Source organism: Eupeodes corollae, chromosome 3 (assembly GCF_945859685.1).
Source record: "Eupeodes corollae chromosome 3, idEupCoro1.1, whole genome shotgun sequence".
NCBI lineage: Eukaryota > Metazoa > Arthropoda > Insecta > Diptera > Syrphidae > Eupeodes > Eupeodes corollae.
The window spans coordinates 29,100,378-29,117,504 of record NC_079149.1 but is presented as its reverse complement, the minus strand read 5'-3'; the positions used below and the strand labels follow the sequence as shown (position 1 = coordinate 29,117,504).

At 35.1% G+C, this 17,127-nt stretch overlaps 1 protein-coding gene across 1 annotated transcript in view; it reads left to right on the top strand.

The window, feature by feature from the left end:
• Positions 1-6,622, top strand: part of LOC129949624 (locomotion-related protein Hikaru genki) — a 52,178-nt gene extending 45,556 nt beyond the window's left edge. The window contains exons 6-8 of the mRNA XM_056061195.1: positions 140-628; positions 3,643-3,831; positions 3,907-6,622. Of these exons, the coding sequence (XP_055917170.1) occupies positions 140-628; positions 3,643-3,831; positions 3,907-4,118 (890 nt within the window). The 3' untranslated portion in view covers positions 4,119-6,622. The remainder of the gene's footprint in view (positions 1-139; positions 629-3,642; positions 3,832-3,906) is intronic.
• Positions 6,623-17,127: the final 10,505 nt, after the last annotated feature.

The window sequence follows — 17,127 nt, the reverse complement described above, 5'->3', positions numbered from 1 at the left end:
GCGAGTGAAGTGAATCATTTCATCTTAATTAAAACAACTCATTCTCCCCTATTTTCCCTTATCCACCAATACCAACCCAAACTAACCCTCCACTATTCACACCCTTAACTCTCTTGTGCTTATATTGGTTATATTTTAGGTTGGTCGACAGTGCACGAGGAAAAATCGACGAAATATCGTTTGACCATCAAGGATATTCAGAGCAGTGATTCGGGTACATTCACTTGCACTTCGCCGCGTGGCCTAACTAACAGCATTTCAATTATTGTGGCAACATCAACATGTCCACAGCTAACTGAGCCCGCTGCACCGTTGTCATTACGCCTCGAGGGCAATAAGTTGGGTCAGCGAGCACTCTATAGATGTCCCCAAGGCTATCGTGTAGAGGGTACTGTAAATTCAACCTGTCTGGCTTCAGGTAATTGGTCTACACCACCACCTACATGCCAGGCGGTCCAATGTCCCCGACTGATACTCGAGGATTCGCATCTTAGTCTCGTCGAGCTGAATACATCGGCCTGGGGACGAGCGGTATTTAAGTGTCAGTGGGGCTTTAAATTGAACGGACCGCCAGGATTGGAGTGCGAGCCGAGTGGCGTTTGGAGTGGACCAGTGCCAAGGTGTAGAGGTATGTATAGCATATGTTTATATAGGTGTAATGTTTGTATGACATTGCGGGCAATTCAAAAAAAAGGTAAATTTCACCAGGGTTACAAAAACAATTCAAAAATATTCCATATCTTGGAAATTTAAAAATTTGTTCAATATGTATACAATTTTAATTTATCCTTAAGTCCAATAAAAGTGAAGAGTGAGAAAGGATCTCATGGTATCCTGGCAATGAGAAACCGTTGTAAAAGTTTTTTTTACATTTTAAAAACAGCACACCTACCATTTGACTTAAAAAATATCAGCTGAAAATACATAGAAAAGTCTTAAGCGCACAGACCCCAGATTTTTTTCTGACATATAAAAATGTCCTTACAAAATAGTACTGGGATACAAATTGCCATATTTATGGTAAAGACCAGCTGGAATTTTGGACATCAATAAACTGGTAGTTACGGAATAACTCATTCAAAGAAGGAAGGTTAGGTTAGGTTAATTTTAAGTGGCTATCTGCGATGGAGGAGGAAAGACACTTAGGCCTGTTCAATGGCGCATTGTGATACCACATGAATCTTAAGACCTTATTCTAAGCTCAATAAACCCAATTTGAGTCCCCCACAAAACGTGATAGTCTGATTATTTTAATATGATTGAGATCGACTAGATCGTATAGTTGAATTTTCTTAGGGAAGTCTTGCGTTTTTGAGCTAGAAAAGGGCATGAGCAGAAGAGGCAAAGAACTGTTTAATCCTCTTCTTTATCCATGCAGCTTCAGCAAAAGTCATTTAAGAATACTCGTAGCCGGGTAACGTGCTTTAATATTATACTGCGCCCGATTATGACACCAATTTTCGACCTTATATGCGATCTGCTTAGAGATATCAAGCACCTTGAGAAAACACCTTATATGTGGTTATGTTATTCGTTATGCTTCTTGCATTGACAAAAAATTACATGAAGCAATTTGTATACCAGCATTAGCCAAAAAATCACTGATATTTCGGTCAGAATCTAGCATTTTTTAGTCACGAAATATTAAATTTATAAGGAGCTACGAAAATTATCCTGCAAGCATGACTTTCTTTCCTAAAGTGCGTTAAATTAAAACATTTCATAATACTCTGACCTTAGGACAAGCCAAAATCACAAAAAAGGAAGAACCACCGAATTTTCTAGTCGTTGAAGTTAATTTCTAAATATAACTGAAGCTTTTACACTGGACAAAGACGCATTTTTTCCATACGACCGATTACTGACAACCGTCTCAACTACTGGAATGTACAGCAACAGTGCCTTCGCATTCTTATCGGTATGGTCTATGTAATTCAACAAATTTTAAACATAAGTAAGATACCGTCGTGTGTGCTATTATAAGTTTACTATCATGGTACGGATTTTAACCGTACAGATCAAACCATGGTGACTGAAACAGGAATTTTTCTAGAAAACGGCCGATTTTTTTAAAGTTTTTCTCTCTCAGGGGAAGATTTGAAAACTTGTTCTTATGATGCTTTATCGCACAGTAAATGTTGTTTTGCAGTTTTTCACTGTTTTGACGGGGTGGACGGCGGCGGCACGGCGATGTCCGTACAACTCGTTATTAAACCGCCACTTTTTGCACTGGAGGCAAATAATATTTACATCTGCTTGCCAAGTTTCATGATCTGAAAGGCACATGACAAATAATCATAAAAGCCTTTTAAAGAATGTTCCTAGTTTTTTAGGAAACGTCATCTTTAACTCAAACCACCTTCCAAGAAGTTATCAATTATTATGCTTTTTATGGACTTTTTAAAGTATTAGCCAAATTTTTTTAAGACGGAACGCTTTTTTTCGGTTTCTAATAAATGCAGATTTGTGAAATCAAATATTTTCAGAAATATCAATACCACTCGTTAAAATCTTAAAACATTAAGCTTATTGCCTTCATTCTCACTTTTTTACAAAACTGAATATCCTATATTTACTTACCGTATTAATTAAAAAAATATAGACTTCTGAACTTCCATAATTGTTCTTGTCAGTAAAATCATCAAAGAACCAGTCTCACCTACGACACCTTTATAACTTTCATAAATTAGGAGAAGAAAGACTTGTTTTTGGAAGTTTCTGTTTTTTTTTTTTAAATTTTAAGGTTTAAAAGACAAAGTACAAAACGGATTTTAGAATCTTACAATTTCAATTTTCTAGCTTAGCCACCTTCAAAAATCAGCTTAGTTAACTAAAAAAATGGTGTCAAAAATTTGATTTAAATTTGTATAGTTTTTCCTAAGTGCAATTAAGCCACTTCTCTAATTAATCTTGAAAATTTGAAGCTAGAAAGCAAAAGCACCTTATTTTTTTAAAATTAAGTCGAACTACCCCAAAAATTACACTAATGAACATAAAAAATAAATAGTGCCGATTTTTAACACTAAAATTGGTAAAATCTTCACTGCAAAGCAAATGCCTCCTAAGACTGTGTTCACACTAAAATCACTTTAAACGACTCATTTTGACTTTTCATTATTTTTTCTCGCTCCCACTCATTTACAAAATAATGTTTCCGTTTCACTTTTCTGTATCTTTTTAAACATCATGTGAAAGTTAGAGAGACAATCTTGATGTGTCAAAATTAGTCACCTTAAAAGATTCTAATGTGAAAACTGTTCTTAAATTTCTATCTGTCCTATTTATTTTTGACGTTTAAATTTTTAGATGACTGTTACCATTGAATGGTCTTAGATTTGATGAACATGTAGGCTAAATCAGCAGGATTACATTAATTGCAAGCCAGAATTATTGATCTATAAATCGAATGATTAAAATCATTGTATATTAAACTCATGTGGGATTTTGTTTAAAAAGTAAAATTCTACTTACACTGGTGAAATTCACCTTTCAAATGGTTATAAACTCTTCCTTTTGCTATTCACTTTGAAGAGTTTTAGCTAAAATTTAACCGTTTTAATTTGATTTTTGCTTCTATAATATACGTATGTATCTACCTTCCTACCTACCCCCCTCTTCTCTCTTTTAATCTCTCTCTCATAGCTATCCAATGTCCGGCACCACTAGTACCACTCAATGGCCGCATCGGTGGAACCAGTGGCTCGAGTAGTCATCGTCGCTACGCTGTCGGTGCTCTAGTGACGTTTAGCTGCAACGAAGGCCACCTGCTGGTAGGTGAGGCAAGCATTGTCTGCACCGAAACTGGATTCTGGTCCCATCCGCCACCATTCTGTAAGTACAGTGGCACATCAATTGATCTCTTCCTTCCGACGCAGAGACACTCAGAGGCGCATTTCATCTTTGCAGGCAAATCTCAGTGTCCGTATCCGGGAGATCCACCAAACGGACTAATAGCGCCGCTCAAATTCAATTACGATTCCGGTGACTTCCTCAGCGTTCAATGTCGGCCAGGTTTTGTTGAATATAGCCCAGCCGGGCCACCAGAGCGTCCAAAATGCCTACCCGATGGCAATTGGTCGGGACCTGTGCCGCAATGTCGCAGCTACGAGGATGTGTAGCTCCTAAGGTATCGACAGAGTGCCACCGAGGAGGCCAATGCCACAGCAACGGCGGCAGCGGCATTGGATTGACAGTGCCAGTAAATTGGCACTGAAGGCGGAATGTAAAACGAAAAAAAAAGCAAAACAAAGTAAAAAAAACAGAAAAAGTTAAAAAAAAATAGTAAAAAAGGGTGTACAGTTAGATAAGTAAACAAAAACAAAAAAGGAGTAGAACTGAAATTACACAACAAAAAAAAGAAAATAAGAATAAAAAGTAACAAAAAGCCTGCACAGTTTAAGAAGATCGGGAGAGGGAGAAAGGTTATTTAAGGGAAAATGATTGTTCGTTATTAAAATGAGATTTTGAAATTTTTAGTTTTGTACTTCATGATTGTAAAATTGCATAAGCAGGGTGATATCTAGATAAACAAAATAAAAAAAGATAAAACAAAACAAACAAAAATTGAATAAAACATTCAATTTTTATCTTTTCTCCACAAACACACACATACTCATTCACTATATTCTATATACATACATATATATATATATAAAAATACAAATACAAAAACAAAAAAATCTTTCACACATAGCCACAGGAAATTAATTAGCACAGCGCGTTCATATATATTACCTATACATAACATACAATACATACTTTTTACATTTTACATACATTTATTTATTTACAACGAAAAACGACTACAATTGTTAACAAATCTGTTTACACTTAAAGTCACTTGAATAAGGTTTATTTTAAATTTAAAAACGAAGAAACTAAATGGTATAAATTCGATTAGAAAACAGAAATATCCTTAACTCAATTATAACTTCTAAGTAATTGGTATAAAACTACAGATTATAGCCATTTATATTAAATACACTTTTTAATTTGTTTATAAATGTTGTACATCCAATAATTCTTAAAGTTTGTTCAATATTTATTTAAAGTGCATCCTAATGGTATAAAAAATCAAAATAGTACAACATAATATGATAATGGTACATTCAAAGATTTTATACCATACGATTATCCTACATTCCAAGTAGTGACGTTAAATTGATGATTGATTATTTGTTTCTTTCTGTGATGCTCTATAATTTGAGCAAATACTGAATTTACTTAATATAGCTAATTGGTCGAATTGTCCTACAGGACATTAAGATTGCGTTGGCTCATTTTTATGCAGTTTTTTTAAGTTACATAATCTAAAATAAATTGAGCGTTAAGTGAAAAAAAGTTTCCATACACTGATTATTTGTTTGTAATACATTTTATACCAGTTTGAATTAAATGGTATAATCTCACTAAATGTCGAAGGTAAAGCAATAGATTTCTATGTTTTGTTTCAATTGTTTTTATTTTTTTCTGTCTTCCGTATTCAAAGTAAAGTCACGACAAAAGAAATTTATGAATGGTATAAAACCAAAACCTTGTTTGCCACACAAAAGTTTATTTCTGATACATGGAGACTAATGAAGTTAGTTCAAATTAATCAAAATTCATGTTTCAATTTAATTCTCGCAATATTCATTTGAATTTAACGTGATTCTATTAACTGGTATAAAATAAGTTCTACTATTTCAAATATGGTGTTTTGAGTAAAATTTAAATTCTAATTTGAAGACCATGACTTCGACTGTATTATGAAATTGCATATTTGTTTATTTTATGGACAAAACAACAAATATATGATTGGTATAAACTGGTCTAAAAGTGGGAAAACGAATAATTTTTCACAAAATCTTTTCATTTATCGTATTTTTGTTAATTTCAAATGATATATAAAAGATTTAATTAAAAATAATAAGGCAGTATTTACTTTTTAAGTAAAAACAAATAAACCTAATCAAGTGACTCGAAGTCCGTATTTATCATTTCATACTAATGTTATTTTTATTATTAAAATTCCACGTGAACACAAAAAAAAAACAACATTTACCTGTATATCTTTTCATCTAAACAAAAAACCATCACAAAACCGAAAAGAAAATACTCGTTTACATAAACATTTACAAAAAATTAGATTGTTGTTCCAAAAAATAAAAAAAAAAAAGAAAACACAACAAATCTGGGGATTTGGGGTTCGTTGTTATCCCATCACTTCCACCCACCTCCACGCCATCCACTGTGTCATGTCGCCCACGCGTAATTTAACCCCTCTACTCATATAAAGCAAATCAGCAGGATGATGTGTGCAAATTGCCGGAAAGGTGAATGTTCATTGTAATGATGGGGTAAAATGCTAAAACGGACGAATTTAAAACAGGATAAAAGGTGAGGTTTTTTATGGTGCGGAATCGATAGGATGATGAATAGACGCACAAGCACATAGCTACACCCGAAGGTAGGGTATAGCTATTTTAGGTATATTGATGGAATTGGAATAACAAAATAAGGGATATTATAAAAACGTGATGGAATTCAATTGAATTACCTACCAACAGTAGTAATTCCAATATTCCAAATACAAAAAAAAAGGACGAAAACTCTTGAGAGCTTACAAAACAAAATACAAAAATGTTTTAAATCCAATTATTATTTTGGAATGATAACCAATTAAATTTCTAAATTTTATAGCTTTGGGAGTGTTCTTGATTATATCCGCAGGTATACCTTTTTTAAGGACACAAAACACAATGAAAGTATGAAGAAGGAACAAATTATAATTGATTCCATTTTTAAAACAACCCCAAACTTTGGTATTGTTGGATCGGTTTTCGCTTGTTTTTGATGCAGGGGGATGAATCAGTGCGGAAAACTTTGATTATTTCTGGAATTCAGAAAATTCTCAGAAATTTAAGGATCTTTCACTATACCTATAATATTTTATTTTAATTACGGTATATTACTTTTTTTTGTTTTGATCTCTAAAAGGAGGTGATTGAAGGCTTAAGAGCTTTAGGTTTTTAAAGGACTTTCATCTGCATTTTTTGTTGTTTGATTTGATAAATTTGTTAAAATTAAAGTTATGATACAATCCTTGAATATTTCAGGAAAAGCCCTTACGTATTTATTCAGGCAGGCTAACTTGAATGAATGAGAAAAAGACACTTAAAAACCCCAGGTAAAGCCACATTCTAAATAAGACCTAAGCCTCTCCTGAGCTTTTATAGAAATAGCGAATAGCATTTTTGGAAAAAAGTTCACCAAACTTGTACTTGTCTAAAAATAAAGACATTTTACTTATAAACGGTCAACAAACTAAGTTTAATAGGTCTTACAAATTCATTGGAAACAGTTGTAGGGACAGTTTAAAGTCGCTGCTATAAAATTTGATACTTTATTCAAAAACGGTTTTAGGGGTTTTCTTTGAAAAGTTTCAATTTTATCAGGATGCTCTTTCGGCAGCTGCAACTTTGGAGCTGTCATCTTTTGACACTGACCAGTGAACCTACATGCTTTACCAACAGAAACTTTGCGGGCAGAATTCACCAATATAAAAATGATGTAAGAATTTGAGCTGCTTTGGCAAGTTAGTAATTTCAAGAATTAGAATCGTGTAAGTTTCTTAATAACAAGAGAGTATTTTGCTGATATAGTCAAAGGTTTGTCAATTCCATATTAATCTATGAAATTAAGCATTCCACAAAACCCCAAGCCGGCTAATCATCAGCGACGTCATGTCTTTGATGATAAGTTCCTTGAAATTCATATGAGATCTTCTCATTTTACCATTAAGCCTATTTTTTGGGGCCCACTAGAAAAAATAGAGGTTTATGCCAATGCTCTAGATTTTGTCCGAGAAGTTTAACATAATCAGCCTTATCATGAATTCCATCGTAATCGGAAATTTTTACGAATCCCGAAAAACTGTATCATGAAATCCGTTCGTAGTGGATAATTTCATTCAATTTTGCATTACTAACGGATTTCGTAATACAGTTTTTCGGGACTCGTAAAAATTTCCGATTAAGATGGAATTCATGATAGGGCTGAATAAAGTTTTTGAAAATATCGAAGACACACAACCTCAAATGAGTGCTTTGGTCAAGCAATTGAAGCCCTATCAGTAATTTGGCTGATATCATTTTCATTGCCAATGAAAATCCTTCCTTCTTGCAATGAAGTAAAACATCAATGATTTCTTATGAAAAACAATAATTTTCAAAATATAAAAATGAAGGTATAAAACACGGTTTCCGGTAAAAGGTTACTACGAATCATATCTGGAGTACTGTAGACTCGATTTTGATTCAGTCGTCATTATAAAGCTCTCATATCTTGTCGAAAAAGAAGTTCTTTTTAAAAAAAGTCTTAAAAATCTTCCAATAGCTTGAAATATTTTATTCAAAAGTGCCACCTTCTTCAATGAGTAAATTTTTCATAAATTGCTTGTTTTTGAATTACAACAAAACCCTCCATAATTCGTTTTTCTTATTTAAAAAGTCTTTGCGTATCATTTTCGTTCTAGATTCATTTTATGATTGCCTTGGGATTTAAAAACAAGATATTTACCTACTGTTTGAATTTTTTTAACTTTTCCAAGTTTTAACCTAGTTACGAGTACCTTCAAATTCATAATCAAAATATTTGGAAAATCTTATAATGGCTCCCTTAGCAGTACTTTCAATAATTTTATAAAGATAATGACATCAATTATATACTTTAAAAGTGTAATTTAATGCACCTAGAGGGCAAACTCCTAACGCCGGTATGAATTAGAAAAATAAATTAAAGATTAATGTCCACCGGGGAGCGCAGAAATAACTTTTCATTTCTAACTGCAATACAATTTTAAGTTTGGAAATATGCAGGTAGCTCAGTTCGCGTCTTACACAGTCTGTATAATTAAGTCAGACTTGAAATAAGTCAAGATTTTAAAGATTTTTCATAATGGTTATGTTGAAAATTCAAGATTAAATCTTAAGGATTCAAATCGTGCCACAAAAATTGACTATCGAAATCAACAAACTGATGATATGAATCAATATTAGAGAATTTGTTTGCGGAAAGGAATGCAATCTTTTGCAAATGCAATCGTTTGTGAATTGAATTGAATTGAACATACCTTTTAAGTTACAGTCCCTGATTTTGATTCATTTAATCTTCTTAAGATATGTTAATTCAATAGAATAATATCGAATTGAAGATTCAAATCTATTCAAACATTGCGAAGGAATTCACGATTTCTAAAATTTCTCTCAATGTTAATAAAATCGTTAAGTTTAGCTGAACTAATATTTTTTAAGGATTTTATTCACAAAAGATTGCAAGTTCATTCACATTAAGTCAAGTTCAATTCATGATGATGTCTGTTTCAATATCTTTAAAAAGGATTACTTACTAAAAGTTGTGAAAAGAAATCTATAGTTTTAAACGGTTATTAGGAATAACCTGTAAAGTACTCTCGAAATGTTTTTGAGTGAGTTTTGAGAACATAGATTTCAAACCCCTGAAACCACCTACTCGGTACACTATGAGAAGGCTCAAGAGCTTACAGGGACTCTAGAACTGTCCGGTAGCAAAAGTTGGATGAGTGTCTAGTTTTCCTTCAAGGGTTAGCTCGTCGTCGGAGGGTTTCTTGAGCAGGAAACTAGAGGGCCCTTACGTTTTATCATGCCGTTAAAATAAGATTAAGGTTAGACTGATATTACTCTACAAGGATTTCCCACCCCAATATCTCACGGATGTTCTATGAGCAGAACTATTCTTCACATCCTGGTTGCTAAGTCTTCTATTTTTATAGGAACCCCAAAAGAAACCAGAAAACCAAGTTTAAGTCTTCATTGCATCGGCTTCGTCAACGCCATAGCTCTATCTCGTCAAAGTCACTGGTTATTGTGTTGTCAAAAACGATACATAGTTTTTGGAGAAGACATTACTTGTACTTAAACATTTAAGAAATATTGAAGCTTATGAACGAAAAGAATTGGAAAACAATAAAATATTTTACTTTTATCAAACAAAGTTTCTTTAACAGGAGTTTAAAAAAAAAACCTACTGCAACTCTTTTAAGTTACCGATAAAATAGGATCCTATTCATTTCATTACTGATACTATGGTCACTTCATCCAATCTGGACATATTCGGCGCTGCTACAACCCATCACCATCAACTTTCACACACACAAAAATGGAACACCAACTCAAGTCATAACCATCACATATTTACATTCATCACTTAAAACTTCAATCATTTTTTCAACACAAAACATGAAAGAAAGAAAAATTTCAAAAACCCAAAATAAAAATATCATTTTTGTCGTGTGTCTTTTAAGCACAAAATCTCTCTATAAATAATAAAAATAATAAGAATACTTATAAAATAAATAATTATTATTAAACTATTCCTTGAATTGTGAAATATACCTAAAAAAATACATACATACATATATATCTACATATATACGAGTATATATATAAATCTATATATTTAAATTTAATATCTTTTCATTAAAACAAAAATAATACCTAAATATATTGTATTAAAAAAAAACAAACCTCCTCTTCAATTAAAATTATTACAAAACCTTTATTAAAAGTAAATAATATTTTTTGACTCTTATTTATTTAACTTATATCGAAAAAAACAAAAATTTCAAAATTCGGACACTTCCGATACAAATAAATTAATTAATATAACATTTATGAGTATTAATTATTTTTGTTGTAAAATATTAACAATTATATAATAACATGTTGTTCTTCTTCTAAAGAGTTTTAAAAAAAATCTAAGATCAAAAACTTTAAGACCCAAAAAAATAAAAAATAGTAAATATTTAAGAACAAAATGCTGATATTTTAGAAGAAAAAGTGAGGAACAAAATAAAAACGAAGGATATACACTCAAAAAAATAACAACATACAAAATAAAGGACGACGAAAAAATATAAAAAATATAAATTACATTTCAAAAAAAAACAGACAAAACTGACAAAAGAAAAAAATTGTGATTGTATAAAAAGAAAATTAACAAAAAAAAAAAAATATTATAATAAAAATTAAAAAAAAAAAGAAAATGGAAAGAAAAATTTATTTAAAAAGTTTTACTGAAGAAAATAAAACAAAAAATTCACATTTTATCTTTTAGCTGTAGTTCTAGCAATTAAAATGAAAACAAAAAACAAAAATTGTATTATACATTAAATATTATATTAAAAAAGAAAAACCAGAGAAAGTATTAAAAATAAAATTGAAATAAATAAAAAAGCAAAGAGTAAATAAAAAAAAAGATATTAATAAATGAAATAAAATGAAGTGGAACATATATTTGCGCATATCGAAAGTTGGATGATGTCTTTTTATTTAAGGAAAAAGGAAAAGAGAAGAAGATGAAAAGACGAATTTCCAGTGAGAGAAGTAAAAAGATAGGTAAACTTTGATATAAGGAACAGTGGAGTAAAGAAACTTTAAGTATTAAGACAACTACGGGTATTCTTTTGGTCTAATGGAAAACTGGTTTAGAAGCGTCGATAAAATTATAACTATGATTAAACCTCCGTAACTCTATTCTCAACCCTTTTTATTGAAGACTACAATGGCGCAGCAGCAATCTTAAAATTTATTCTTTCACTTTACTTTAAAGCTCATGCCATTAAAAATTAAGTCGACTGTTTGAATATTTCAATATTTTAAGAAACGTTAGTTTCCAATTTATTATTTTATTCAGTAGAAACATGAATGCTCGGCATACCCTTTGAGGAAGTTCTGAGATCAACGAACGAGGTGAGTCACTTTTTGATTTTATTATTGAAAATAATATGACCATTGGTAACAGAGGCAATACTCCCACTTTCGTCTTTCCGAGCTCGGAAAATTATGATGGATGGGAGGATGTGCTTGATGTTACTTTAGTAAACAACCGTTATATATTAGTGGGGAATTGGGGAGTTTCCCCTTTGAATTTGTTTTCGGATCACAAGTGGATTCTTTTCAAATTAATTTCGAGTCGAAAAACTCTCCGCCTTTAAGAAATCCCAAAAGCACTGACTGGACGAAATTCAGTCAAATTGGTAATTCCAAACTAAGCAACTTACCGAATCTCACTGAATCGATAGGAGACCTTGAATCAAAGGTGAACACTTTTGAAACTTCTATAAATAAAGCTTTTAGAGTCTCTTGCCAAGTTAAATATAGCCGTAAGACCCTTCCTTCTTGGTGGAATGAAGAACTATCCAGTCTTAGGAAAATGACGAGAACAATTTTCAATATCTGCCAATAATATAAGTTTTACCAACCGTATAAAGACTTTCTTAAAATTTACAAGCAAGCCCTGTCATCAGCCAAAAGACAAGGCTGGAGAGAATACTGTCAATCAATCGAAGATATGAAGGACTCCGCAAGGCTCGGAAAAGTTTTATCGAGGAACATTGTAATCCTTCATTTCTAAAAAAGCCTGATGGAACCTGGACAACCTCTCAAGACGAATCTCTTGAGCAACTTATGAAGACGCACTTTCCGGGTTGCGAGGGTGATAACCCCGAATCGCTTGAAACCACAGAGCTAAACGTAGCTCATGTGGAGCAAGTCAATTCCGTTATAACCAGAGAAAATATTTTGTGGGCCATCAATACTTTTTCTCGATATAAATCCCCAGGCATGGATGGCATACTGAACAAATTTTCAAAGGATGTCTCCTTCTCAAACATGTGCCCATTTAGTGGAGACAGGTCAAAGAAGTTTTTATCCCGAAAGTGGGTAGGCGAGGTCACGAATTCGCGAAGGATTTCAGACCAATAAGCTTAACATCTGTTGTGCTTTAAGCCTTGGAGCGCATTCTTGATTACCATATTAGAGAAATCCTAGTTGGACGACCTCTTGAAAGCTCTCAGCATGCTTATCTTAAGGGCAAATCTATACGGAGACTGCCCTCCATGAGGTAGTGCGTACTGTAAAACAAACAATCTATTATAAATAATTTACTCTCGCCACCTTCCTAGACATAGAAGGTGCTTTTAACAACGTCCTTACCGAATCCATAGAAGAATCGCTCGTTAAGTTCGGTGTAGAAGACTTCATTCGAGAATGGATTATTTCCATGCTCAGTGGTAGGAAGAATCGTACCACTCTAGCCAATACAATCGCGTGAGTAGGGGAACACCCCAGGGTGATGTCCTTTCGTCTCATCTATGGCTTCTGGTCACGGATACAATTCTCGTTAGATTAGAGAGATGTGGAGTAAAGGCGGTAGCCTATGCGGATGATTTAGTGCTATTGGTGTCAGGAAAGTAAACCTCTGTGATTAATGAAATCACAGAGTGAGCACAAAGTTAGTAGCTGAGACACGAGTTGTGGACTAGGAGTTAACCAAAGTAAAACTGAACTGTTGCTCTTTACCACCAAAACTAAAGTACCGCCCTTCACGCTACCTCGACTCAACGGTCAAATCCTATCATTGTCTTCCAGTGCAAAATATTTGGGAGTTATACTCGACCCTAAACTAAACTGAAAACTAAATATTGAACTACGGTTTAAAAAGGCCTGTGTTGTCTTCTACGCCTCCAAAAAAACTTTCGGCAAAAAGCCGGGACTTCAGTCGAAGATGATATTATGGACGTACACAGCCGTAGTACGTCCAATCCTATCATATGGTTCGATTGTGTGGTGGCCTGCTCTAAGCAAAGCCTACAATATTGATAAGCTAAAGAAGGTTCAGAGAACAGCTTGCGTGAGCACCACAGGGTCATGCGTACTTGACCAACGGACGCCTTAAACTTTATTTTGGATCTTCTACCAATCGACCTTTTTATTAAATACATAGTTTCCTGCAGCGCTTTTAGGCTGAAGGAATCAAACAGCTGGTTGTCAAAACCTTATGGTCACAGCAACACAACTAAATTGATTCCCTCAGATATTATCTCGGTAGACACTGACTGCTGCACTCCTACTTTGAGCCTTAGTAAGGGTTTTAAGGTTATTTTCCCATCAAGAGAAGATTGGGAGGATGACATCGTGTCGATAGGTTTCGACACAACCATCTTTACTGACGGCTCGAAGATGGAGTGCGGAGTTGGTTCTGGGATCTTTTCTGAGTCCCTAAATGTAGCCAAATCCTTTAGGCTTCCTGACTTTGCTAGCGTTTTTCAGGCTGAACTGCTGGCAATAAGGGGGGCATTTAAGATACTTAAACAAGACCCAAACCAAAACCGAAATGCGGCTATCTTTACAGACAGTCAGGCAGCTGTCAAAGCCATTAACTAGGCCACATCCTCATATAATTGGTCCAGCAATGTCGCAATGAGCTTGCGAGCCTGAATATTAACCTCGGTGTAAACCTGATCTGGGTTCCGGGCCACATTGGTATCGTGGGAAATGAACGGGCTGACGAGCTAACCAGGCAATGATCTGCCCTTCTTAGCTCACTTGCGGAAATGGTTAACATTCCTCTTGGTGCTATGAAGGGTAAAATCTTTACTATCTACCAAACTGAATCAAACCGAAGGTGGAGCAATTTACCCAACTGCATTATATCTAGGAAGATATGGCCCACCTATAATAAAACCCGTACAAACGATCTTCTATGCAGGCCAAGGCAAGAAATAGCCAGGATTGTTGCGGTTTCTACCGGATATTGGCCTATAGGAGTTCATGCAGAGAAGTTGCGTATCTCTTACAACATATTTTGCTGTAGTTGTAGTGATCAAAGAGAAAGTGAAACGTCTATTCAGTTTAAAGTAAGAACCCTCTAACCATACGGTGTCAAAGACCTTTTCCAAATCAACCAGAACAGCACCTGTGCATTGTTGTTTTGATTTATTCCATTTGATATCAGAAACAAGTTTAAACGCGGCATGAATTGTGTCATGCCTTGAACCCGAACTGTTTATCCAGAATAATTTTGTTGTCCGAAGCCCATTTAGTCGGAGCCCTATTGATAATTTTTTTTAAAACTTTGCTGATGCTCAAAAGAAGACTTATCGACCGTATATTTGACAAATTGGAGTTGTCCTTTCCCTTTTTCGGGAGAGAATGAACCACAGCGGTCTTCCAATGCACGGGATAACATGCATTATTCAGTGCATTGTTGAAGAGTGTGGTGTAAATGCCAATTGCCTCCATCGGTAAATGTCTTAGTGCAACGTTGGATAATATACCATCGACACCTGCTAACTTTTTGTTTTTTTACTGCGTTGAAGGTGAGCTGAAGCTCTACCTTCGTCTCTAACAAGAGACAGCCATACGCACTAACCATCAGCCCACGGATGCTACAGCAGTTTTACCACTTTCCTCGCCTCAGACTCCATATTAGAGAAGGCACCTGTCACTTCTCGTTTTGTTCTTTTCATAATGTCGATGTCATCTGTATATCCAAGATATTGTGTGGATTTCTGAAAGATGGCGCAACTTGTATTAGCGTTGTTGTTGCACACAACTCTTTCGAGAACAATATTGTAGCAGCTACATGACAGCGCAAAGCCTTGTCGAAGTCCTCTGGTGGTTTCGAAGGTTTAGGTCATGTCTCTTTCCAATTTTGACGTAGCAACGAGAATTTTCGAACGTCATCCTGATAAGTCGTATCAGTTTGGTAGGGATACCAAAACTTAACATGGCACGGTATAATTCGTTCCTGTCTACACTGCTTTTAAACCGATGAAAAGATTGTGTATTTCGATGTTATATTCTTGGGACTTTTCCAGGATTTGGCATAGAGTGAACATTTGGTGGATGGTAGATTTTCTAGGCCCCTGGTAAGGGCCATTTAGTTCGTTGGTAAATGGCTTCAGGCGTTGACATAATACGCTGGACAAGATCTTGTACCCGATGTTTAAAAGCCTCATGCTTTTGTAGTTGGCGCAGAGAAAGCCGCCACCTTTTTTTATGGATCAGGCAGATGGTGCTTAGGTGCCACTCGTCGGGCATGCTTTCTTCCGACCAAATTTTACTACCTAGCTGGTGCTTGCTTCTTACCAGATCTGCTCCAGCGTACTTAAAAATCACCGCTTTATGACCGTCATCACCGGCTGCTTTATTCGCCGTCAGCCTGGTGATGGCTAGTTTGATCTCATTCTGGTCGTGTGGGTGAAACTGTAGATCGTCAATCAATTGGATGGCGAAGTCGTTGACTTCATCACCATTAAGCAGCTGGTTGAAATGATCATTCCAGATTTTTAGCGTTGACTTCGTCTCGACTACGATATTAACCTCCCTTCCTTTGCAGGCTCCAGGGCGGCTAGTGAATTCCGTTGTTTTCATTTTTACTCTTCTATAAAAGCTCCTCACCTGTTACCTGTTAAAACATCCCTGGATCTCCTCAACTTCACGCTGCTCATGGTCTTTTTTTTTTCTTCTGAGCAAGTGGTTCTCATCTCTTGTCTTGTCGACCTCGAGCTTGCGGGAAGATCGTGTCCCCCTTTGCTGCTACAATCACATTCGGAGTGAAACCAAAGGTTAGTTGTTGGCGGATGTGAGAAACCTAGCACCTCTTCTGCAACATTTCTGATGGATTGTTTGCAAAGCTGCCAGTGGGTTTCAGGACACATCTCGGATACTCGGTCGGCAAAGGAACTGGCGGTATCTTGCTGCTGCAAGGTTTTTACAGCACCGACGTTGAATCTTCTCCTCGTGATTGTTGTTCGCTTAAGAGCTTCCATGGATATTCGTACGCGCAGTTTAGCACCAACTAGGTAGTGGTCAGAATCTATGTTGGCTGATCTGTACGTACGAACGTCAAGTATGCTAGAAGAGTGTCTTCCATCAATAGCAACATGATCAATTTGGTTGCATCTTCGATCATCGGGGGACCGCCAAGTACCTTGTGGATAACTGGGGGCTGGAATTTGTCAACACTATGTTTTTCTCGGCTAGGAAGTCGACAACTCTGCGACCGTTTCCAGATGTGATGCCGTGTAGGCTATGTCTTCCGATTGACCTACCGAAGATGCCTTCTTTACCAATTTTGGCGTTAAAAGCTCTTAGGAGAACTTTAACGTCGTTTTTGGGACATAACATCTTTCTCTTCCGTCAGGTGATAAGGTTCAGGAGGTGCAATTTGGGCTTAATGCGGATTGTCATCACTCTTTCGCTTACTTCCTGAAAACTTAAAATTCTTTGTCTTAGTTTCCCTCTGACAGCAAAACGACATCCA